Source organism: Dasypus novemcinctus, chromosome 9 (genome assembly GCF_030445035.2).
Source record: "Dasypus novemcinctus isolate mDasNov1 chromosome 9, mDasNov1.1.hap2, whole genome shotgun sequence".
NCBI lineage: Eukaryota > Metazoa > Chordata > Mammalia > Cingulata > Dasypodidae > Dasypus > Dasypus novemcinctus.
The window spans coordinates 95,255,339-95,280,605 of NC_080681.1; the positions used below are offsets into that span (position 1 = coordinate 95,255,339).

Sequence of the window (25,267 nt, forward strand, 5' to 3'; positions counted from 1 at the left end):
AACAGAATACAAGGACAAAATTAAGATTAAAATCTCTTGGTGAGGAGTTAATAGAATATAGGTCACCAGAGAATAGAATGTGGTTAGAGAATGGGAAGCTGAGGTTTAGTCTATGCAGAATTGGTAAAAAATTGTTGGTAAATGTTTGGAAATGAATGGAAATGGTGACAGCACATCACAGGATCTGTTATTACTAAATAGTAGCACTAACATATAGATATGATAGTGACTTGTTTTTTGTTACTTTTTCTTTGGAGTAACGAAAATGTTCTAATACTGATTGCAATTATACCAAATGCCACTGCTTGTAACCTTTAGATAAATTATATGGTTTATGAACAAAAAAAATAATATGGTGGGTTGGGGGAAAAATACACCAAATGTATGATATGGAATATAGTTAATAGTAATACTTTGATGATCTTCTCTCATAATTTGTTACAAATGTTTCAAAAGAATGCAAAACAATGTGGTGGGGTGATGTTTAAGAGCCCAGTATGATGTTATGCATGTTTGTTTTGTAAGTTAACAACTTTTACTAGATACTTATTGTTTGTATATGTTCATGTATGAATAATATACTTCAATAAATTGTTTTTAAAATGAAAAAAAAAAAAGAATGAGGAATATAGCAACTGTTACAGAGAAGAATCTGAAAATTATAAGTGAACACAATATGCATATTTATATCAATAATATTTTAAACCTTTCCAAAAATCTCTTAGCAAGTAAGGCGAAATTAACACAAAAAATAAAGAGGAAATATTTCTCACTTCAATAGGACAGTCAGACTGAGACCCCAGATACTGCATTATATTCTACAGGTGGTAAGCAATTGTAAGGGATCAGATCAGGGCCCCAAACTGGTAACATAAGGAAAGTCAAAGGAGTATGCAGGTGAAGGGGGACAGAGAGAGAGTACATGTGGCTCAAGCAGTTAGGCATCCCACCTCCCACATGGGAGGTCCTGGGTTCAGTTCCTGGTGCCTCCTAAAGAAGACAAACAACGAGAAGACAACAAGCAAGCATCGTGCAAAAACAATGGGCAGACGACGAGAAAAAACAATAGACAACGAGTAAAAAAACACAAAAAACAAAAACAAAAACCAAGCAGACAATGAGCAAACACAAAAAAACAAGCAGGAAGCAGATGTTGCTCAAATAGTTGAATGCCCACCTCCCACATGGGTGATCCCAGGTTTGGTTCCTGGTGCTCCTAAAGAACAAACCTTTTGGAAAGGTTTAAAATTTTATTGATATAAACATGCATATTGTGTTCACTTGTAATTTTCAGATTCTTCTCTGTAACAGTGCCTATATTCCTCATTCTTTTTTTCATTTTAAAAACAATTTATTGAAGTATATCATTCATACATGAACATACATAAACAATAAGTATCTAGTAGAAGTTGTTAACTTACAAAACAAACATGCATAACATCTCCTAAAGAACAAGCAGACAACAAGCAAAAAAGATGAGCAAACAATGAGCGCATACCAACAAGCACAAAACCAATGAGCAAAACAGATGAGGAGCCATGGGGAGGGGTGAGGAATTAAAATAAAATAAAAAGGATAAAGAGGGCATTCTTTATATAATGCCTGTTGTTTGTTTACAACCAGCTTGTTTTATTTTTGTGGAAATAACTGAATGCTGATCTTTAAGGTATCACAAAAACCACCAGTTACTTCTCTCTCATTCCTGCTAGATCAATCAGCTGGGCTCATCCTGGTTTTGCTCCTTTCATAGGAGGTGTTTCTAAACACAAAGCTGCTTTCTTGTACTCTCAGTGCAGCCATCACTGTGGTAAATGGCACTGACCACCACACCTTGGGGCTGGATTACCTTATGGGTATCGATGAGAGACTGCAGAGCCTCTGTGTCATCAGGAAGTGCTCCCCGAAAGCGAAGACTTTGCTCTGCTTCAGAAAGCCACTCCAACAGCATGTGGACTGTGTCCCGAAACTCTTCTGCCTGAAATAACCAAGCATAAAAGACTGTATTTCTCTCTGCAGTCAAGGTCCTGGATAATGGGACTTGCCAGGGAAAAGGATCTAGGCCCTGAATTTTTGAGCACATCACAGGCATCTGGGTGGCTCTATCCAAGCCCCACAAAGGTCATCTTTCATTTATGGATCTTTGAAAAAATCAATAATTGAATTATTTCTTCAATACAAGTATTAAAGTCTTACAGAACATTTTCAACTTTACGTTCATTTCAAGACTGGCTGGCACAGATTCTAAGAATGAAACTAAAATTAATCTGTTCAATTTTACCCCCTTGGGTAAGTCCCTGCAAATGTGTCTCACCTGTTTTAAGGCCTGCTCTAGTCGGCTTTGTTTGGAGACAGAGAGTTTACACACAGTGTCCCAGCGAGTGCTCAATTCCTGGAGCTGTCCTTTCACCCAAGTGGTATCATCTCGACTATTCTCAATCAGCTCTCGACCTGAGCGCTTCAGAACCTGAACAGTTCCTGTTCGCTTTCCCAGCTCCTTCTGGAAAACCTAGAAAACAGAAGAATTAGTTTGTCTGAGAAATGCTTTGAGCCCAAAAGGCGAAACCGTAGAGAAAGGAATCATTTAGGTTCGATATTCCTGGGTAGGTTCCAATCCTGTTGTCTTTTATGCACAGAGAAAGGCAGGATGATGTATATAAAAGAACAACCAGAAGATCAGGCTCTGAATGTTAGTTCAGGCACACATGAGCTGTGTGACTTTCGATAAGTTGCTTTACTTCCTTGAGTCCAGTTTCCTCATTTGTGAAACAGGAATAGTTATAACAACATTTCCAGAATTCTGGGAGTTAAAACATCTTCCAGGCACACAAGAATCTGATGTTAAGTCCACAGTAAAGTTGAATGCTATATGCTGAAACAGGAGGACATTAAGCAGCCTAATATCACAGGTATAGGGTACACTAAATATTGGCATAAAAGGTGTTAGGTTTCTTAGGTTCAGAAATAGTTAAGAAAATAAAAGCGCACACTTCCATTTTAGGATTCAGCAGAAATTGATACCTTTGAGGGTCTCCATCTGAATTTACATTCATTTTATGACTCAACTAAGAGATAAACAGGAAGGGAAGAACATCGAAGTGAAGTTTATGCATTGCCAAATCTCTGAGTGTAACCAATTTTGGTAAATTCTTTGTGACTGATGCAGAACCACCCCAAGAGCAGTTTGTCTAAACATGCGGCAAAGTACTGCCTCTGACAAGCAGAGATACAGGCTCTGTCAGGCTTGCTCCCCACCCCACGTGGTAAACATAACGGAAGGCACATGTAGGTAGAGGACTCAACGACTTTACCCTCCATGTGGCCCAGCTCTTGCCCCTCACCTTATGGGCATCCATGAGGTTCATGACAAGGTCAAGGTCCCCATGCACGGGCTGGTCCTCGGCCAGCTGTGGCTCCACTTTGTACAACCAGTCGACTAAGGCCTGCAAAGCATCCATGAACTGACCCGAAAACAGCAAGGCCTCCTCCAATTTGTGCTGCCTGAGAAAAACACATAAACCCCAGCATGTTTAGGGAGCCTTTACGAAAGGCCCAGGTAAAGCAGAACACTGAAATCTATACAGGGAGGGATCTTCATATTGGAATAGTTAGAAATGCAATACAAGTGACTGAGAGAGATGTCTTGACATTTTTACTTAAACCACTCTCTAGAATGGATTAAGTGTAGTGCAGGGGACAGGGATAGAGCCCTTCTGATAACTTATAGTCCAATGGCTATACACACAGACATACTCTAAAGACCCAAAGTATATTAATTTCTTTATACCACTCTAATAGAGAATGATGGTTTTGGTATGACCTGGAATTAGATAGGAGTTCAACTCCTAACTCTACACCAGCTACATCTAAAAACCAGGGTACAAATAGTACATAATTCATAGAGAATTGTAGCAATTGTAAGTCAGTAAAGCAGAGAGGGTAAGAATGGCTGAAAGTATAAGCTTTAGAAACCAAAATGCCTAAATTCAAATCCCAGTTCTGTCACTTAGGCTAAATGACCTTGAGGGAATTAAGTAATCTCTGTGATTGTTTCCTCATCTGAAAAATGAAAATAGTAACATAGGTTGTTTTTTGTTTTTTTAAAAGATTTTTAAAGATTTTAAAAATTTATTTATCTCCCTCCCCTCCCCCCCAGTTGTCTGTGCTCTGTCCACTTGCAGTGTATTCTTCTAAGACTGCTTCTATCCTTATCAGTGGCCCTGGGAATCTGTGTTTCTTTTGGTTTCGTCATCTTGCTGTGTCAGCTCTCCGTGTGTGTGGCGCCATTCTTGGGCAGGCTGCACTTTCTTTCGCGCTGGGCGGCTCTCCTTATGGGACGCACTCCTTGCACGTGAGGCTCCGCCACGCAGGGGACACCCCTGCATGGCAAGGCACTCCTTGCACACATCAGCACTGTGTCTGGGCCAGGTCCACACGGGTCAAGGAGGCCTGGGGTTTGAACCGCAGACCTCCCATGTGGTAGGCGGATGCCCTATCCATTGGGCCAAGTCTGCTCCCCCCTCATAGGTTGTTGTGAAGATTAAATGGTTAGCAGACAATGTCTGGCATGTACTAAGGTCAGTTATTATTACGGTTAAATGAGATAATGCACATAGAGGCTCTGCAAAGTACTGGATACGTGTTGAGAACACTCAGTAAGATAACTACTTGTATTGCAAATTGATGATTTTCAAATATTTTAGAGTTACGGATATTACTGGTTGGCTTGAATTTTATGGTCCTCTCCCTTTCTAATAGAGTGAAGCTCAACTTTAACATGAGAGAATTTTAATATATTTTGTTCAAAAAATTTCATAACTGTCATTGAACTGAAGATATTAAGAGATGCTACAAAACCTCTTGGTGATGCATTAGCTTCACTGCCAATTTATGGAATCCAGTAAAAGAGTCTCTTGGTTACTTGTGGGATACATACAGAAGGGGGCATTTATGCTCACCGCTCCACAGACTTGCCACAAACAGTATCCCATTTGTCTCTGACTTCTCCTAGTAAGTCGTCAAGTTTCTGAGTATCATCAGGAAGCAAAGTCTTTTCTTTCAGTGCTCTGCCAGTTCTAATTGTGGTATCATACACAGGCTGTTTGCCACCAAGAGTTTTTTGAAACTCCTATGTTTCCAAATAGAGAAGGAAAAAAACGTGAAAAGTCAGATGATGTCTTGATTTCAAACGAACAAAAAAGGTTTCAGGTTGATAACCAAATATATCATCATTTTTTGAATTAAAGTTAGCAATAACTTACCCTTAAAAAATCTGTCAAATACAGCAGTGCGTGACAATTTGAAAAAGACCTGATTTTTTTTTTTTAAGGTACCAAGATCTTGTTATGTGGGAAGCTGGAACTCAATCACAGAGCTACATTGTCTTTCCTGAGATGATTTTTTCATTTGTTTGTTTGTTGTTTGTTTTTAGGAGGTAATAGGGATTGAACTCAGACCTTTTGGGAAGCAGGCACTCAACTGCTCGAGCTACACCTGCTCCCCAAGACCTACAATTTTAACTGTTACTCCCCACAGTCACTTTGTTTGAACTGTTAAGTCAACAGAAGTATAGTCATGGTTAGGCAGTGTCTTAATATAAAACAGAATAGTGGCATAGTTTACTACTGCCTCATTATCTTGACATTTTAACAATAACCTATTAATTTTTGTTTGGCTAGCTCTGACTTTAATTTTTAGCAAGCTATAATATAAACTTCAGTAACAAGCTTAGAATCTAAAATCAATAAACTGCTTTACCTTGTGTTTAGAAAGCTGAAGTTTAATTTTGTCTGGGTCATTGGATATCTCTAGTTCTGAGTCCAGGTGACACTCTGCATCTTCTAGCCAGTCAATCAGCTTTTTCCAAGCTTCATGGAACTAAAATTATATAATAATTTGTAACAGGAATGAATATACAAGTTATCCAACACTTTTATGAGAACCACTTCCAGAGACTCAATGTATGCAGTACAAGGTTGCTCAATAAATTAGTATTTTTCTTTTATAACTTACTTGTTTTGCCCGCTTCCTGGCATCATCTAGCGATCGCCCCCGTTCAATAGATCGCTGGACAACTTTTTCCCACCGAGACTGGACACTAACCAACAAATTCTTGATCAGGACAACATCCTGTTTTTGGCTAAGGAACTTTAACTGGTTCCCAGTTTGATCTAGTTCAATGATCTGGTCTCGATGAGCATTTACTTCATTAGCAAAAACCTGAGAGAAAAGTATTGCTCTTTTAAAAGTTAATATAATATAGAAAAGCATTTCTTTCAACTCTTTCTTTTAAAAAGGAAGGCAACATCACAGTCTCATAGTTACCTTGTGCTCTTCTATTTGGGCAAGGACAGTATTTAGAATCAGGCTGGGAGAAGTAGCGATGTTTAAACTTTGCTCTGCTAGAGTGAGCCAGTTGATAAATTCTTGTAGGGAATTCTGGAATTCCGTTGCCAGGTTGAGGGCCTCTTCCAGCTTTGACTGAATTTCAATTAAACACACACACACACACACACACAAAGAAAAATGGCCAAATTCAGGAATTACAGCTTCATGAAACAAAGACACCAATTGTACTCCAAATGAAATGACCTCTACAAAGCAATCCTCATTTAGTCAACCGCCAAACATGCCTTGTTTGTAAAAAGGGGACATTTTAATATCAGTGCCTGAAATTGAAACACAAGACAAGAACTGTGTACATGGAAAAGGAAAGAGAGCAATTAGCATCTAAGTTGCTTTCTTTGCCACTCTCCACTTCCTGGGACATCAAAGAACAGGAATAAAACCATTCAATATATGTAAGTGAGCAGACCCTTTAGTGGTGACAGCTGCAAGATCTGCAACTTGGTTTGGATAGTCTTAGTTTCTTTTAATGAACATTCTGGGGAATAAAGACAAGTAAATGAAAAGCATTTTACTATAATGATGATTCTAACTGTGGTACTCTCTGTTTAAAAGCTTTTTTTCCAGAAAATATGGCATCTGAAACTTATGCTTAAGCTACAAGCAGAAAAGGTAATGAAAAAAAAAACCCATGAAATTCTAGGCAAAAAAATATATAGCATTAAATGTAAATTTTCAGATACTGTTTCTTTATGCTAAATGGTCTAAAAGAGAATGACAAAAACAACAGCTCCTTTCAAAGAGGGCAAGTACTACTGTCCACAAGTATACCCCAATGCAACACAGTCCATAAGCTTCATCTTCATAGACCTCTGCCCCCAACATCTTGGTGATGGCCTTTTGCTACTAGTCCATCTACCAGGTAGGCAAAGGAGAATAATGAGAGGTTGTTAAAAAAATAAATACATATAAAATATTCACTGAAACAAATCCCAAGAGGTACACCAAAAATGTTCATTGCTATTAATTATAGTTGATTGGGTTGTATATGTTTTTTATTGTCTTCCTGTACTTTCAGGTTACTTTTGTAACCTGATAAAACATTGCAATGAGTGCTACAAAAAATATACAGACCCAATCTATACAAATCAAGGGGCAAAATCAAATTCATCTCAAATCTATCATACAAATGTTTAAAAACTAGTATACTCTAAGTTCCCTGATGGCAGGAAATCTTTGCACATCATTTGATCTATATATTCTTTAATATGACAACATACATACTTAAACCTATTTCTTTAGTCTTAGTTCTGCCTTCCTAGGAACTATTCTTGACAACTTGCTCAAGAATAGAGTACAGCTATTCTTCATGTAACAAATTACCAGACGCCAACAGAAGTATTCTCGGAAATAACTGTTGCTCTCCAAATGCTCGTTTATATGTGCAACTATTTGTTTCATGTCCTTCTTCCTATTAAATTTCACAAACGTGGGGTCCATGCCTTTATTGCTTTCACTATATACCTAGGAATGAAACTCTAATAAAAAACAATATGAGGGAAGTGGATGTGGCTCAAATGAGAAATCATCCGCCTATCGTATGGGGGGTCTAGAGTTCGAACCCAGGGCCTACTGGCCTGTGTGGTGAGCTGGCCCATGCACAGTGCTGCTGCGAGCAAGGAGTACTGTGCCACACAGGGGTGTCTCCCGCATAGTGGAGCACCACACGCAAGGAGAGTGCCCACATTGAGCCACCCTGCACAAAAAAAGTGCAGCCTGCCTATGACTAGTACTGCACACATGGAGAGCTGATGCAGCAAGATGACGCAATAAAAAAAGACACAGATTCCCAGTGCCAATGAGAATGCAAGCGGACACAGACAATGGGTGGGGGGATAAAATAAATCTTTTAAAAAAACACAAACAATAATTTGAGCAAACACTTTGATCTCCCTAGCACCTTCTTCTTTTGAAGAGAATTTTTTTTGAGGAAGAGTGGGAAGAAGTCATATCAAATAGTTCTCTCATGATTTTTAGTTTATTTCCTTGCATACTACACTTACACTGGACAGCAAATTCACTGTGATGAGTTACTAGTTACAATCCCTGTAATGCCCTGTCCTCTCCCAATCCCAAACCACCAACTCCAGCAAAACCTTGTTTATAAAGTTCATCCATCACTGAGTAATAATGCCTGAATAATAGGCAAGTTAACACCTTAACTGAGAGATGAAGAAAAGTAATGAGCATGAAAACAAATACTGGCAGAAATTGTTACCACTGATGCAAATTGACATGAATGAAAAACAGAAATTGAGCAGAAATGATAGCCTGATGATTATTAAGCCATTTCTGAGGTTATTAGTTCTGCAACTTCTGTTAATATACAGGTCTCCGAAAAATCTTCATAGAAATAAGATAGTAATTACAAGCAATTGCCAAGCAAAACTATGCAAAGTAATCACAAACTGTATTTTGTGTTGATACCTTTCTTTCTTCCATTTTACTGCTGACCACTTGCCACTTCTGTTCCAAGAGTGCTACACTCTGTTCTGTCTTTGAACCAGACCCAGAATCATCACGGCTTAGAAGCATGAGCCTGCCCTTGTCAAGCAGTTGATTGTAAGTATCTTCCTTGGCTTTCAGTTGGGAATAGAGTTCCTACAAGAAAAGGCAGCAAAGATATCAACACAGATTTTTCTGGAGTCTCAATTCTCTGGAAGACAGCCACACACAGATTCACAAGCACAGCCTGGAAAAGGCCAGGAAGCTTTCATCTTGATCAAAGCTTTCTTTTGGACTGAGTTCAGCTACTGAGCTATTATGGAATGAAACCCACTATTCTCCGTTAATAATAACATTTTTGTCACTAAGTAAATAGGAAAAAAAAAGCTTTTTTTAAGATCAGAGATTGGACTCAAGTAATTTATTTCTCCTTTTCATGAAGGATTTGCCTGGAAATTGTTAACTTTTGTTCTAAGAACTTTTCTTGAAATACTGTTATTACCTACTAGATGTTCCCCAAACGCACACTAAATATTCCTTTTCTTAAACACAACCACATCAGTGTTATGTGTGTTCTCTTGATGCCATCACCTTAAAGTCAATGTTCTTGTGCCAATCAAACTGATCAACTCAAAATTTACCAGCTCATCAGTCAGTGTATTTCCGGTTGATTCTTCCCTGTGACTACTGATGCTTATGGTAAAGTATTAAAAGTCCTGTATAAGCAGCAATCTCCAATCTTATACTATATTGTTGGTAAAAATGTAGAACTTACAGACTCCTAGATACATATATCTCTGTGAATTCAGGAAGAAATTACTGAATATGGGACACTTATGGTCAATTTCAAGAATTCTTTATTACCATATGTGTATCAAGCTGTTCCCTAGCAGTTTCAGGAAGTCCTCCTGTGGGTTTAGATGCAGAAAGCTGGCTCTCCATTTTAGTTAGTTCCAAGAGGAAATCTTCAATTTCACTGTGGAAACCCTGGGCCTTTTGAGAAAAGACATATCAGCAATGTCAGCAGTCAATTCTCATCTTCAAAAGTAAACTTTCTAAAAGTGAAGAATTTATTTTGAGAGAGAAATATTGGACTGCTCTCAGGCAGAGCTGGATTGCTGGATTAGGTTGGGGCCGATCTATTTAGTCACTGTTAGAATCCAGCAAAATCCTTCAGACCTCACTATAATATATTATATTATATATATTTATATATGTATAATCTGTATAATATGTATAATAATATATGATATAATCTGATGAATTAAGGTTGAATATGGATTGACCTGGTTTGATCCAAGATATATCTGAACTTGTGCACAGGGTTTGTTATAGTGAAGATCTATGAACTTCAAATAGTAAATAGAGAGAGAGGGCTATAAATTAATACAAAAAAGAACAACTCAATAAGCTGTTCTTTCCAGGTAAGCTCCAGCACATTAATGACCTTCCTCTCAAGACACAGGGCGGTTCTCCCAAACTGCTTTCCTCTGACTTACGCTTTCTTCTAAATGTTATCTGAGTACATCTCTACCTACCTAACCTGGACAATGCATGTACCTGCTGCAGTGCTGACTGAAGATGCTGTTCCCTCTCCTCTGTTTTCTGTAACACTGATTCCCAGCACTGGTTCATAGTTTCCAAACGGCTCCTTAAGCTGCTGGCATCATCTCCAGCACTTGATTCAAGAAGTTCATTGCCAGCTTTGTTGACTGTTTCCACTGTGGCTTGATGGGCTAAAACATCATTTTTTAAAACCTACAAAATTTTAAACATAATGTATTTCTATATCCATGATCAAGGCTGGTCCCCTAAGGCACAAATTAACAGCAAAAGGCTACTGGCGGCAATATTAGGTCACAAGCCAATAGGCTTAGAAATGAGATATTAAAGTACTTACATGGTGCTTTGCGAGCTCAACTTCAATGACTTTTGGGTCTCCACTTATTGGTCTCTGAGCATCTAACAACTCTTCCGTGTGAGTCAGCCAACTCATTAGTTCCTCTAAGGCATGTTGGAACTGGCCAAGGGCTAACAGAGCACCTTCTAGCTTATGCTGCTCAGAAAAAGTTATAAAAGGAACATTTGTAAGGATATTAGAAAACAGTAGAGTAGTTCATTTATGTACTGTACCATTTGCCTCACCTGTCTGTAGGCAATTTTCTCACCCAGGTTCTCCCAGAGGTGTTTGAGTTCTGTCAGTGGTTCTCGTATAATGTCTCTGTCGGTTTCATCAGTAGCTTTCTTTAACATCAGTTCACCCTGATGATTGAGTTTCTCCATCTCAATTTGCTGTTGATAAACTTCCACCTTAAACTCCTATCAAAGACATACTTAATATTAACATCAAATCCAGTCTTTAAAAATGAAAAAAAAAGAAAGGCCCTGTAGAAGCTAATGTTCTTCAAAAGCCATGCCCAGATACAAACCTTCATTTCATTTAATTGATCTTTAACAGTGTTGAGGTCAGTGCCAACAGGGGGCATGGTGCAGAGTTTAATCACAGTGTTGTCTAGCCAGTCAAACATAGCCTAAAATAAAAATACAAATAGTCAAAAAAAGCAAAAACAAAAGGGCTCAGGAAAGAATTAGCAATAGCCCAATATTAGCAGAAATAAATGAAAGCAACCTTTGCTATTTGTTTATGATTTTAGATAAAGGCAGTGTAATATGGTGATTTAAGAACTAAGCCAACATTATTGGTATAATGTCCAAAATAAACTAGTCTGGAAATACTAAATTGGAATAAAAGTTACTATTTCTCATTGCCAGCTAGCAAGCTGATGGCATCTTTTTTTTTTAAAAGATTTATTTATTTATTTATTTCCCCTTCCCCACCCCTCCACCCTGGTTGTCTGTTCTCTGTGTCTATTTGCTGCATCTTCTTTGTCCACTTCTGTTGTCAGTGGCACAGGAATCTGTGTTTCTTTTTATTGCGTCATCTTGTTGTGTCAGCTCTCCGTGTGTGCGGCACCATTCTTGGGCAGGCTGCACTTTCTTTTGCACTGGGCGGCTCTCCTTATGGGGTGCACTCCTTGTGCATGGGGCTCCCCTACGCGGGGGACACCCCTGTGTGGCAGGGCACTCCTTGCGCGCATCAGCACTGTGCGTGGGCCAGCTCCACATGGGTCAAGGAGGCCTGGGGTTTGAACCGCAGACCTCCCATGTGGTAGACAGATGCCCTAACCACTGGGCCAAGTCCGCTTCCCGAGCTGATGGCATCTTAAAGCTATTATGCCAAGTTGTACTTCAAGGTACTCCTGGGTTCAGAACCTCTAGCAAACAATAATTTTCAAAGAAAGGCTAGCTGTAATGTATAGTTGTCACTGGGATAAATACGATGAGCAAGCAATGACAAAAAATAGTGGAAAAGAGTAGAAATTTGGAGCTATGTCAGTACTTTCTCATCAGAAGTGAGAAACCTTAGCTAGAAATGTGAAAACAGTACTGTCTTAGGTCTGAGAATGTTGCAGTTCTGTAAAGGTGATCACTCACGTGCTAAATTTAGAAAATGACACAAGAGAAGATGGAACCCATATTTCTTTGGTCGTCACCTCCTAGCCCTTTACCTGCAAAGTATCCTGATACTGCACAGCAGCTTGCATGGCATCTTCAAGTTTTTCTAGCCTCTCTTTCCACGTTTTGTTTAAGTTTTCCCAGGCATTATTCATCTAGGGGGAACAGCATATGATGAGATTCTTAAATTTAATACCACTCTTCAGTGTGAGTCCACTAATGTTTTGTCTGAATTCCTTATCTATTTCTCCATACCTCATCGATGCTCTTCTTTACCTCAGGCTTCTCAGTCTCTCCACAGGCAAAAATCAAGTCTGCTCCAAGGATTCGAATGAACTCCAGTTCCTCATGCAGACCATCTGTCTCCTCTTTAATAGTCTTCATGTAAATGAACAGAACATAAGCCAAAACAGAAAGTCAAACAGAACTTCCCAAACTTTGTCAATACATTTTATACCTGCCAAAAGCAGATGTTGACCAGAATTGCCTATTTCAAAGGCTTTTCACTATTAATATTTTGCTTATTTAGACACTGAAGCTTCAGTTTATTTTTCTTATATATATGTATTTTTTATATTAAAAAAAAAACAAACAGCTTAGAAAAGGTTCAATGGAGCTTCAATAATTTACCAAAAGATCATTCCTTCCTTTCGTTACGCATCTGTCAGACAGACAGTCCTATAGAAGTTCCCTGAAACAGACGCAAGAGATTGTTCCTGTCTCCAAGGAGACTGTAAACTATAGCCAGAGGACTAAAATAGAAAAATATATCTATAAGACTAAAATACAGTATAAGTCAGTTATAAATTTAATAGCTCAGAGACTATGATAATAGGAGTGTTAGGCTATTATCTTGAAATAAGTCAATTCTGTGACAGGTCTTAAAGAATTTCTATATGGGAGAATGTGTGAAATAAAAGACGAGAGAGGTAATATCAAGACAGGCTTACCTCATGCTAAAATGGACAAGATAAGGCGAGAAACTGATTTAGTAAAACCCAGGCTCCCCAAGGGACCGGAAAAAAGTATGTTGAAGTAACAATTGATTTTTTCCCCCCTACTTTCTATTTTTCTATATTAAAAATTTTTTCCCTATAATAAGCAGGTTTTTGTTGTTTTTGTGTTTGTATGCGGTACTTGGGGGCCAGGGACTAAACCCAGGCCCTTAAATGTCAGGAGCCGATGCTCAAACACTGAGCCACAATGGCCTCCCTAAGCTGGCTTTATTGTTTGTTTTGCTTGTTTTTGTTGTTTTTCAGGAGGCACTGGGGACCAAAGCCGGGACCTCCCATGTGGGAGGTGGGCAGAAATGCTTGAGCCACATTAGCTCCTGCAGCTATTTTTTTTAAGTATAAAAGTCCTATTAAACATAAAAAACAAAACAAAAACATTTAAAAGGCACTCAGTGTGGCTAGGGAGTTAACACAACATACTTGGATAAAGTACTTTTTGGAGGACAAACATAATGAAAAGTTTTCCCTCCCACCCCTTACCTCTGCAGCTTCCACTTGTTGTTTGATGATGGATGGGTCAATGCCTGGGCTTTCCAAGTCATGGATGATATCCTGAGTGTCTTTGATGGTGGTCAGGAGAGCTGCCATGTCATACCAGAACTTCTCCGCTAATTCAAGGACATCAAGGAATTTAATTTCTCGCTCTTCGGCCTGAGCTTTGATGTCCTCCCAGAAGAATACCATTTGATCCAATTTATCCTGGATTTCTGAGGTGGTAAAAGATGTGAACAGAACTTCCCTAAGTATCTGAAATCAGTCTTGTCAGAAATTCCACCTAATTCTGACATTTTCACAGAAATTATCTTAAAGAAAAGCTCTACAAATTTATAACTGAAGGACAGTTTTCTACTTTATCCTTATTATTTCTACATTAGCATTTTTTCTTCATACTTGTCTTGCACATATAGAGATCATAGAAGTAAAGTGGAAATGAGTTATCATCTAATTTAAAGATAAAAAACCCTAAACTTATAAAGGAGCTGAGATAAGAATTCTATTTCCAGTCAGTGTTCTGTGTTGAACGTACTCTATGTCTCTCACAGAAAGTGTTATAAAAGGTAGTTATGTTCTATCCTCTATGGATACTATAGTTTACTCACACTAGGGGTTAAAGGAGCATTTGTTGCCTGGGCTGAGAATCTATCAATTGTTGCCTTGTTTCAATGGGGAAACGTGTTCTGAATTCTAAATGACTTCTAAATGACTCTCTGGAATATTCATTACACAGGGAATACTTTTACATTCAGTGAAAAGCATCTGGTCAGATGTTGGAGATAACCACAGCCTAGAATTATTCTATTGATTTTCTTTAAATTAGGTTCATCAAGCACCTTTTGCAGCCAGATCCTTGTCAGCTCCCCGAGATCGCCCAATGAGCTCTTCTCCACGGCGTTTCAGGGCTTCAAAGGAAGGCTGCAGTTTTTCTAACTCCATGGTGGCACTCTTATTGTCACTGATACATTCTCTGATCTTGTCTACTTCAGCAGGGATCAGTGGTGGCATGTGTAGACGAGAGGAAAGATTCTCCAGAGTCTCCAACATGGGTTCAATTTTATCATGAAACTAAACAAAATTTGGACTGTTAGAGGTCATAGAAATATTTCATAACACTTCTGGGGGAAATATTAGGGAATAAGGCCGAGGTTAAACCTACTAGGATAACCTGTGCTAAGCCCAGCAGGAAACCTGATAGATGTAAAATGCTGCGCTTGGGTAAGAAACTGGGACATAGTATATCAGAGTTGGCCCATCAGAAAAATAATGCAAATATATTTTAACAACCAAAAAAAGATGTTACGTAATATATCAGAAATCAACTCAGATCATTAGTGCTGCCTCCCTATTTTTCCTATTTCAACTAATGTGATGAGAGAGGGACAAGACTATGAAACTGGGGAGAGTCAGTGAGTCAGATGATAGTTGCATGCAACAGACTAATCAACAAATTAGATACCTTTCACTAGCTGGGCAAATGGAAGATGAATTCTACACACTACATGACTTGGGAGTTTCTAAGTATCATGGCATATAATTTAACAACCCACCATATGTAACAGCAAGAAAGAAAATGTTGGCATGATAAAAAGTAATTAAGGAAGGTAATCTAACCTTATTCTAAAAGAACAACTAGCTTGCCACTTTCCTGGTATTTTCAATAACATGACAGTAATTGTAAGATTCTCATTTATAATCTAAAGCAGAGGGGGTGGGAAGAAGGGAGCAAAACAGATAAGCTTTCTTCTAAAAAAAGTTATCTAAAGCCAACTCTAGATTCGTTAATTAGTATAAGGTTTACTGATTTTAAATGTATTATAGGTTAAATATGGTGAGATTTCCTTAACAAAACCACTTCCCATCACTCCCCTCACTTCTAGGTTCCACCCAAAACGAAACTGCATTAATAATATTTATTCCACTAGGGCTAAGGGAATTCTCCTTATAGGTAATGCTCTCAAGTCTCAGCTTTATAAGCTCCCTAACCCCCATGGCAGTGGGTACCTTACCTCTGTAATCTGTAATGGTGGGCGCAGTCAACACAACAATGAAATGTGACGATGTAGGGAAGACAGGAGCAGGCAGCAACAACACAAAGTAACACATTCCACAATGTGAGTGAGAGATGGGACGGAAGGTGGGGGGGGGGGGGGGAAACTTGAGTAAGTACAAATATTAACCAAGAATATTGACTAAACATAGGAATAAAATACCCAGACGTGACAAATGCACCACTAACAATAGTATATTAGTTGAAAAGTATGTAGTTACATGCTTTAAACTCTAATGCTGGTGGCTTATGCTTCTCTTTGACTCTCATTTCTTCTCCTTACTGAAGCAACTCCCCTTGAACTAGGAACTAGCTGGTGGCCTTTTCACCATGAAGATCAATGTGCTGTCACTTTAAATTGTAATCATAACAGGTCCAATATGAACCTGACCTTTCTTAAGGCATGCATTGTCTTTGAGTCTGCAAGTTGAGTTTATCCTAAATCATCCCTGCTAAGGTATATCACAATATAAAGTTTTCAGGGAAACCATCAATAGACAATACATACTAGCCAAGATGCTTTTTTAATCTCCTTATAGTGTCAGTATGCCAATGTTCCTTGGAATAAAAATACAGATAGGCAAAGTCTCCTAGTCTCTCAGTAATGTGTCATCAGCATGCTGGTATGGAGATTCCTGAGCATGAAGCATACCTGATACAGAAATCTCTTTACTTAGACTACAGAACAGTTGAAGGTTGAAGACACACATACCTGAACAGACTGGGAAATAGCTTCATCCAGAGCCAGGGCCCGTTGGCGAACCTCCTCTTTTATTTGGGCATACACGTTTTCGGCTTTCCGGTATTTTTCTTCCACCATTTCTCCCTCCTCGGGGTTTAAATCCTTTAACTGTGGGCCTATTTTTAGTAATTTATCAATATGAGGCTTGTGTTCAGCAATGGATTCCCTTAGTTGCTATGTAAAGAAATGTGGATTAAAACATATGAGTATTTTTTTAAAGAATTATTTATTTGTTTATTATTTCTCTCCCCTTCTCCCCTACGCCCCCGCCCCGGTTGTCTGTTCTCTGGGTCTATTTGCTGCGTCTTCTTCGTCCGCTTCTGTTGTTATCAGCAGCATGGGAATCTGTGTTTCTTTTTGTTGCGTCATCTTGTAGTGTCAGCTCTCTGTGTGGGAGGTGCCATTCTTAGGCAGGCTGCACTTTCTTTCGTGCTGGGCGGCTCTCCTTACAGGCGCACTCTTTGTGTGTGGGACTCCCCCTACGCGGGGGACACCCATGTGGCATGGCACTCCTTGCGCGCATCAGCACTGCACGTGGGCCAGCTCCACCACGGGTCAAGGAGGCCCAGGGTTTGAACCGTGGACCTCCCATGTGGCAGACGGACGCCCTAACCACTGGGCCAAGTCCGCTTCCCCATATGAGTATTTTTATACTGTTTAGCTATTTTGATGAAAGCTTTTATCAACTTCGTGAGGAACAAAACTGAATTGTTAAAAAAACAGCACATCTCATCATCTCATCATCTCATCATTTATGAGAAACAAAAACATCTAAACCTTGGGCTCTGACACTATCTGATTCTCTTAATATTCAAAAGTCAACTGAGGGAAGTGGACGTGGCCCAATGGATAGGGCGTCCGTCTATCACATAGGAGGTCCGCGGTTCAAATCCTGGGCCTCTTTGACCCGTGTGGAGCTGGCCCACATGCAGTACTGATGTGCGCAAGGAGTGCCCTGCCACGCAGGGGTGTCCCCTGCACAGGGGAGCCCCACGTGCAAGGAGTGCGCCCCGTAAGGAGAGCCGCCCAGCGTGAAAGAAAGTGCAGCTTGCCCAGGAATGGCGCCGCACACACGGAGAGCTGACACAACAAGATGATGCAACAAAGAGAAACACAGATTCCTGTGCCGCTGACAACAAAGAAGAACACGCAGCAAATGGACACAGAGAACAGACAACTGGGTTGGGGGAGTGGGTTGGGGGGAAGGGGAGAGAAATAAATAAAATAAACCTTAAAGAAAAAAAAAGCCAACTAAGATGTCCCATCATCTAGGAAGTCTGCCCAGATGCATCCTCCTTCACTTCCCTTTCTTTTCTACTCAAAAATACTTCTACATATTATACTGTAATTTACAATTTTAACATCTGTCTCCCTCACCAGACAGACAACAAGCAGGATAAGCTAAAAGCAGCAATCTTTCTGGTAATTAAATTGCTCCTTAACCCACTCCTGACTACTTCCAGTTTACAAACTTCCACTTAGAGGAATACAATGATAGGAATAAGGACTAGTCATAAACCAGAAAGAAACATTTTAAAAAGTGCCATTCATGGTAATAGCATTAGTTGAAATATCTATAATCTTTCCTTTCACCTTAACTAAACATAGCAAATGCTTTCTGACATTCCCTCATGGCTCTCATTCCAGCTGGTGCCTAAAAAGTGGGAAGAGCCACCCAACCCCACCTCCAATCTAACATCCTGTCCCCAGAAAGATTTTAAATTTCCTTGGGTTTTATTTAGTTCTCTATAATCTTATTCTTTAATAGATTCATATTAAAGGAAAAAGGAAAGAATCTAGATATGTATTTTTATTGTGCAAAGAAATTCTTACTGGTTAAGAATTCACTTCCTAACACAGAACTTATACCCAACAGGCATTAATAAATACGCTGTTTTTGAATTAACTGTGGAACCAATTTCTGGCTCTGTAATAAAACTCAGCATTCTCCTTACCCTCATTTCTTCTTGCTGCTGCCTAAGCTGCTCATGATCGATAGCTGGGGGAGGTAACTGTGCTATTAGTGTCTGAGTTTCCTCAATCCAGGGGCTGAGTTCCTCGTAAGTTTCCCAAAACTGGTTTACTAAGACCTGTGCCCTCTCTAGTCGGGCATAACGCTCTGAATTGAGCAGGCTAATGGCTTCATATTGCTGTATTAGAGACTCTGTCTTTTCCTATGGGAAAAAAAAAAAGAATAAAATGTAAATGTTACTATATTATGAATCCTTCTTTTAAGGGAAAAAAATGCAGGTATATAAAAGTCTGAAGAAAGACACACTAAAATGTTGAAAATATGGAGTAATTTGGTAAGAATGCAAGCAATTTTTACTTTCTTCTTTATACTTATCTGAGGTTTCTAATATTCTTCTCACTCTTATTAGTTCTATAATTTTTAAAATATGAAAATATTTTTAAAGGCAATAAAATAAGCACAAGAATAACACAGCAAAATAAACCTTTTAGTGAGGATGCATACAACTTTAGATACAACATTATTATAACAGGTCAGTTTAAGACTGAACATTCCAGGGGCTGTGATATGGAGTCATATGGCCCATCTGATTTCATTTGCCTTTTCTCCGTTGATAAGAAGGCTCCACAAACCTGGCATTTATGTTTCATATGTTTAAGATGAGCACCCCAGTGAACTATGAAAATTTTTGAGGAAATGGTCAACCATACTCTTTAAAAAAGAAAAACAAACAAAACTGGTCTACAAAGGAATTCTCTTGGCCAGTCATTTTAGAAATGGGCATATGACCTTTTAGAAGGGCTCAAAGAAGAAATGAACATCTACATATGGTTCTGTAAAGAATCTATCATCAACATCTTAAAAAAATAACTCAAAGCTGACTCCTATAGACTGAGGATAAGAGCAATTCCTCTGTTATTAAAGAGATTGATTTGCAACATAGTTCCCATTATATAGTATGGCTATTTAGATATTTGTGAACACAGTATATTAGAGTATGTGTCCCAGAACATCAAGTTAAGACTTAATTACTTCCATCAATAATAAGAAAGCCTAGGGAGAAACAAAAAACAAAAAACCTAAGCCATTATTTTACAATTATACTTCTAATTCTCTATAATCAAGAAAGAAATATGGTGAATAAACAAATTCACCTGTAATACAGCTTTCTGTTCCTCCCCACATGTGCCAAAGATTTCACCACGATGTTTGAAGAGTTCATCCATTGAATCTTTGTGTCGAATGATGTCAATGGAGAAAGCCTATGAAAAGTAAACTGTAATTAAGTCAACAGGTAAAAGGACACCAATTTTCTCCTCCTCGAGTCTGTCAGGGAAATGTTATACACAACCTATCATACCTTCCTTGCTTTATTTACAAAAGTATCTCCCCTTCAGGATAAATCTTGTATTAGCTCACTGATATGAAGTAAGCAAATCTGTAGAGTCAGAAACTAGAATATAGGTTATTAGAATACAGGGGTGGGGATAGGGAATAGGGAATTAATACTTGTTACAGAATTTGTTTGGAGTTACGAAGAAGTTGTAGTGATGGGTAGTGGTTATGGCAGTACAACATTGTGAAAGTAATTAACACCACTGAATTATATATATGAATGTGGTTCAAAGGGGAAATTTTAGGTTGTATGTATATTACTAGAATAAAAATTTTAAAAAAAGAAAAAGATCCATAGGATTGTACAACACAAATATAAACTATGGATTATAAAGTTAATAGTACAATTATAGTAATCTTTCACCAACTGCAACAAATGCACCACACTAACACAAGGCATTAAAAATGGGTGTGTTTGTGGGGGGGGGGAAATATGTAAACTCTGTATTTTAAGTGATCAAAACCAAACCAAAACAAAAAAAAAAAACTGTCCTCACCAAAACTCCCAACCAAATATTCATTTCAATCCGCCATCATGACACTGAATCATTCTACTTGAGTTGGGATAGTCAAGATACTCTCTTGTAGTCACACTAACTTACTGACTATTCTTAGACTGGGGCAAAGGGGGTACATTGGTGTTACTTACCTTCTGTACCTGCAGCTGAGCTGTGGTCTGATCCTGTTCCAGGCGAATTGGGCCAAGCGCCATCAGTTTCCGTTTTGTTTCAGCAACCCAAGCTAGTTCTGTATCAGCAGCTTGCTCATACTTGCACAAATATTAGAGAAAAATGAATAAATTACCAAGGTCCTCCTCCCTCTTAGAAGTGTAACCTTTTGAACTCAGAAAGGCCTGGATTTTCAGTAATGTAGTTTATATCTCACAAAGTAAAGCCAAAACCAAGAAGAATGTCATAAAATCACAAAATCAAGATGCAGACAAATTAGTTGATCATATTTCAACAAACGAATTCATTGTATTTCAACTTCTTTAGAAAGAAATTACAGAACTCAGTTAGTGGTCTATAGCTAGAAATAAGCAGAAATTGATAACCTTTCAAAAGAAATATACTTCTAATCATAATTTTTATGAGGTTGCAATCTCTTTCTGCCAATCCTCTTTCCTAGACACTGAACAGTAATTTTAGTCAGATGCTGAAACATAAATTTAACATGGCAACAGACAGATGAGTCATGTTATCTTGGAAGTATTCATTCAGCTGTAGAAGTATAAAACCCAAGAAGACACGAAACCTTTAAATGGTTACAATGGCTAGACTTATATGTAATAACAAATAAAAACTAAGAACATTCTACACGACTATTTTTTCATGAACATTCCCCAGTCTTTTATATCTTCCTCTTCAATGTTGCCAACCTACATAAATATTTAAAGAAAGCATCTCCAAAGCACAATAAATTTAATATTGAGATATCTGGTTAAGATTAAGGATATCAATAAAGACACATAGAAATGTACTTAGGGGTCAGAGCAAACTTCTGTGTGATTCAGAAAGCATTTGCTTATCACTAAGAACCCAAGGAGTCATGTTATATTAATTTGCTGTAGAGAAAAAAAATCAAATAACTTTTCTCCAGAAAGCAGGAAGGAAAAAGTATCAAGGGAAATATGACACCTGTGTTTACCCAGAGGGTTCTATTTCGGATTGCTCTACTATTTTGGTTAGCATATTTGATAGTAATTATAGTTCTTGGTTCCTTCCCTTCTTCCATCTAATGTTAAGATGTTAAGACAGTTCATTATGTCAAACTAAATTGTGATGCATTTAGACCTTTTGGATCTAGATATTTCTACTCCAATCACCATCCACCTGCTTAGCAGGCATTAGCTGAGACTCTTCTCCAAGTTCTTCTCTAATCAAAATGGTCAAAGATTTGGGGTCAGACCAGGACCCCAATCACAATCTCCTATACCCAGTCACTTCCCATCAGTGAAATACGTTTGTTGCATAAGATTTAGCTTTGTTATTCCTGTTCCAGAGCCTGAATGTATGTACATGGGTCACGCATATATACTCACTGCCTAAAATATTAATACAGAGGAGTTGTAAATTTTACCTGTTGTGATCTCTGAATAGCAGCATCAATTTCATCCACCCTTTGTCCAATAGCGTCACTGACAAGTCTGTACTGCTCATTGGCATCAGTCACAAGTTTATCCAGCCCTTCTCTGGCTCTCCAGGGTACTAGCTCTAAGAGAGCACGGCTCACCTCATTCACTGTGTCCAACACCAGCCTGTGCTCCATGACCTCCTTCTTTAACTCCTAAGGAGGGAAAAAAAGTTTTTCAGGCCATACTTTGCTAAATAAAGCACAATGACAGCTGTGCTGGGTGGAAAGTGCTATCTCTACCACACAACCCAGCAGGGATCTGGCCTCTTTCCTTCAGTTTTTTCTTGTCTCAAATTTTTCAGTCATTCTGCAGCCTGACTTTAGGCTAAGCTGCTGCTTACTTAGATTTGTCTGTTTTTGAACCAGACTGTCTCTCAGTAAAATAAATAGTGCTCATTTCTTCAAGAGAAATGATAATGTTTTAACTACTGGTATTTAACAAGTACCTACACGGTATTTCTAGAACTGCACTAATCCTGCATGAGAATCAAATATAATCAAGAAGCACTCTCGAGAAAATGAACCATGAGGTTAAGTCATAAAATGTCATATACTAAGCAAACTTCCTGGAAACTTGGGATTCAATCTTCTTTCATTTTCAAATCGTAACAAGTGCTCTTACACATGTCTGTCTTTATGCTAAATTTTATTGTCTATAACTAAACAAGAAAGGAGACAGGCTGAAATTTTTTGTTTAGATTTTAGGAAGTTACAGTTGGTGATGAAACTTAAGGATTCTGACTAAGAAGAAAACTTGTTTTCCCTTTTACATTGTGAAATGACAGCTCACCTTCTGCCTTTGCTGAAACTGGGGTATCTGCTCCCCTGTGGGAGACTGTCTTCCACTGGCTGCCAGCTCCTCCTCCACCTCTCTCAGCCACCCAGTTAGTTCCTCATGAGTAGACTGGAACTTGGTAGCCAGCTGCCGGGCTTGCTCTAAAGTTCTGAGGGCCTTGGAGCTAGTGACTGTGATGTCTGCATAGCGAGTCTTTATACCATCCAGTTTCTCCTGGATAAGCAACACCTCTTCACCTGTGAGAAATATTCATATTTAAGAAATCTGGAGATGAGGGAATGCTTTAATTTCTCCCTTTTTCAACTCTGCTTAAATTTTATAGATGTTCTCTCCCTGTGGTAGTGATTTCACTTAGCATCCTACACTAAGGGTAAGTAGGAAATAAACCTTCTACTTGATAAAGAAGCTACTTCTGAGATTAAGATCTGAGTTCCATGGCAGATGTTTCTAAGCAGTTCTCAGTATCTTTCAGAAAATGCTGGTATTGGACATTACCCATTATGGAGGGGGTAGGAGACCTCATCTATAACCAGATATGAGAAAAGAAAATCTTCTAGTTTCCAAAATATTTAGCAGGATATAGGAACAAAGGTCACTAGCCTCCCTAGAGCACATGGTAATATATTCAGTGGGTGCTAAGCTTCTCATATATACAAAGAGAAGTGGCTAGTTACTGATTTCCTGGATGTGTGATTGTCTCTGTGTCCATAGTAGGGCTAAGAGATGCACTTTTCAAAGTACCTGTGGTTTGTTTGAGAAGAGCCTGACCATTTTTAATAGCTTGATCTACATTCTTCTTTCTATTAACGATCTCTTCATTTAAAGCCTGAAAGGAAAGAATAGCATTAATCCTAAAACTACTGCACAACAAAGGGAAGAAATGTGAGACCTTTGAGAAAACAAATTTAAACAGATGATCTTTTCAGATGAATACCAATTTAGTTTAAACATCAGATATTGGATTCCCGCATTATCTCTTTGATTACCCCCATTAATTACCCAAAATAAATTACATACTTACAGGCAAGCTTTCCTTTCTACTGGATGAGAAGAGATTTAGGATTAAATAGGCTTTACAATCTTTTGGTACCAAACCTGAACCCAAGAAAGTACCCAATCTGAATCAAAGGAAGATGCAAAAATGTCTACTCTGTCCAAAACAAAGAATAAGACAAAGTTCAAAGGAATAAAGTCAGCAAGTACACGATAACTTAAAAAAAAATCAGGATTGTGGTGAAAAATGCTCTTGATATTTGAAGATGATGAAGAAGAGGTATCTTAGACTATTTTTAAAAAAGTGCTTTGCCCATTTTTACATCCCCAGAGAGAGATTTCATTAAAATGAAATGGACAAAGCAAACTGTTTTTCCTACACCAGTTCTTCAAATTTCTGGAATCTGAGCATATAATTTCCAAAAATATTCTGAAAACTGTAGTTATATAATCAAATTCTGGGCACTAATTGGGAATACCTAGTTTTGTTTAAAGTACATTCTCTTTCATAAAACTGCTTGAATGTAAACTTAGTAATATCATTAATAAGGTAAATTATGAGTTGGAATCGAGGTACTCCAGTTGTACTCTGTATCATCTTTTAGAAGTGTTGATTCACTCTGTTTAATATGCATATTTCCATGGACTTATCAGAACTAGATTAGCACTTTAGCACCAAGTCTGTAACTATGCACTTTTGTATAAAATAAAGTTGAAGTGTTTAGAATGAAAAAAAAATAATAATGAAGAGAAACACAAACACAAATCAAAACTGCAAAATAAGAGTAACCAATAAGAATGGAAACATGAATACCAGGTGGTCAGCATGCTGCTTCTGCAGGACCTCTCGTTTGTAATCCTTTACGAAGACTGAACTGAGCTTGTCCTCAACCTCAGCCAGCCAGTTGAGCACCTCCACCTCATCCTCCCCAAACAGTCTAGCATTAGCCAGTGCCTGCTCAAGCAGAGCTGCTTTCCGACAGCACCAGTCTTGAATCTCACTGTATCGGGCCTGCAACGAGTCTAGCTTTTCTGACAGCACACCCTGTTCTGCAGAACATGTCAGGGAGGAGAGGGACTGCCCTGTTTTGACTGCCTGGTGCACATCTGTTGCATGGCTTTCTATTTCTTCCTGCAGAGCCTGGAAATCCAGAGTGGAAAAAAATAAATAACAGAAACAAAATAAATGAAAAGTAAACATGAAACAATGAATAACAAATGATATAAAAACATAAAAAATTCCCTACTGCAGGGCAAACATAATATAAAAACTGGGAACAAAAGATGTTTTCCTGATAGTAGCCTATTTGTCAAT

The 25,267-nt window shown here is 38.4% G+C and overlaps 1 protein-coding gene across 3 annotated transcripts in view; it reads right to left on the reverse strand.

Moving 5' to 3' along the window:
• The window catches only part of MACF1 (microtubule actin crosslinking factor 1), a 385,648-nt gene that overhangs the window by 31,390 nt on the left and 328,991 nt on the right, over positions 1-25,267 (reverse strand). For all 3 annotated transcript variants that reach the window (XM_058303848.2, XM_058303845.2, XM_058303843.2), the window contains 25 exons: positions 24,767-25,093; positions 23,701-23,785; positions 22,954-23,195; positions 22,110-22,316; positions 20,680-20,799; positions 19,790-19,897; positions 18,619-18,837; positions 16,634-16,837; positions 14,708-14,939; positions 13,857-14,083; positions 12,619-12,741; positions 12,417-12,518; positions 11,277-11,378; positions 10,993-11,166; positions 10,748-10,903; positions 10,408-10,605; positions 9,712-9,840; positions 8,830-9,003; positions 6,322-6,477; positions 6,010-6,216; positions 5,755-5,874; positions 4,956-5,125; positions 3,339-3,498; positions 2,312-2,506; positions 1,847-1,975 (listed from right to left, as the gene is read on the reverse strand). In XM_058303848.2, coding sequence (XP_058159831.1) covers positions 1,847-1,975; positions 2,312-2,506; positions 3,339-3,498; positions 4,956-5,125; positions 5,755-5,874; positions 6,010-6,216; positions 6,322-6,477; positions 8,830-9,003; positions 9,712-9,840; positions 10,408-10,605; positions 10,748-10,903; positions 10,993-11,166; positions 11,277-11,378; positions 12,417-12,518; positions 12,619-12,741; positions 13,857-14,083; positions 14,708-14,939; positions 16,634-16,837; positions 18,619-18,837; positions 19,790-19,897; positions 20,680-20,799; positions 22,110-22,316; positions 22,954-23,195; positions 23,701-23,785; positions 24,767-25,093 — 4,266 coding nt within the window. The remainder of the gene's footprint in view (positions 1-1,846; positions 1,976-2,311; positions 2,507-3,338; positions 3,499-4,955; positions 5,126-5,754; positions 5,875-6,009; positions 6,217-6,321; positions 6,478-8,829; positions 9,004-9,711; positions 9,841-10,407; positions 10,606-10,747; positions 10,904-10,992; positions 11,167-11,276; positions 11,379-12,416; positions 12,519-12,618; positions 12,742-13,856; positions 14,084-14,707; positions 14,940-16,633; positions 16,838-18,618; positions 18,838-19,789; positions 19,898-20,679; positions 20,800-22,109; positions 22,317-22,953; positions 23,196-23,700; positions 23,786-24,766; positions 25,094-25,267) is intronic.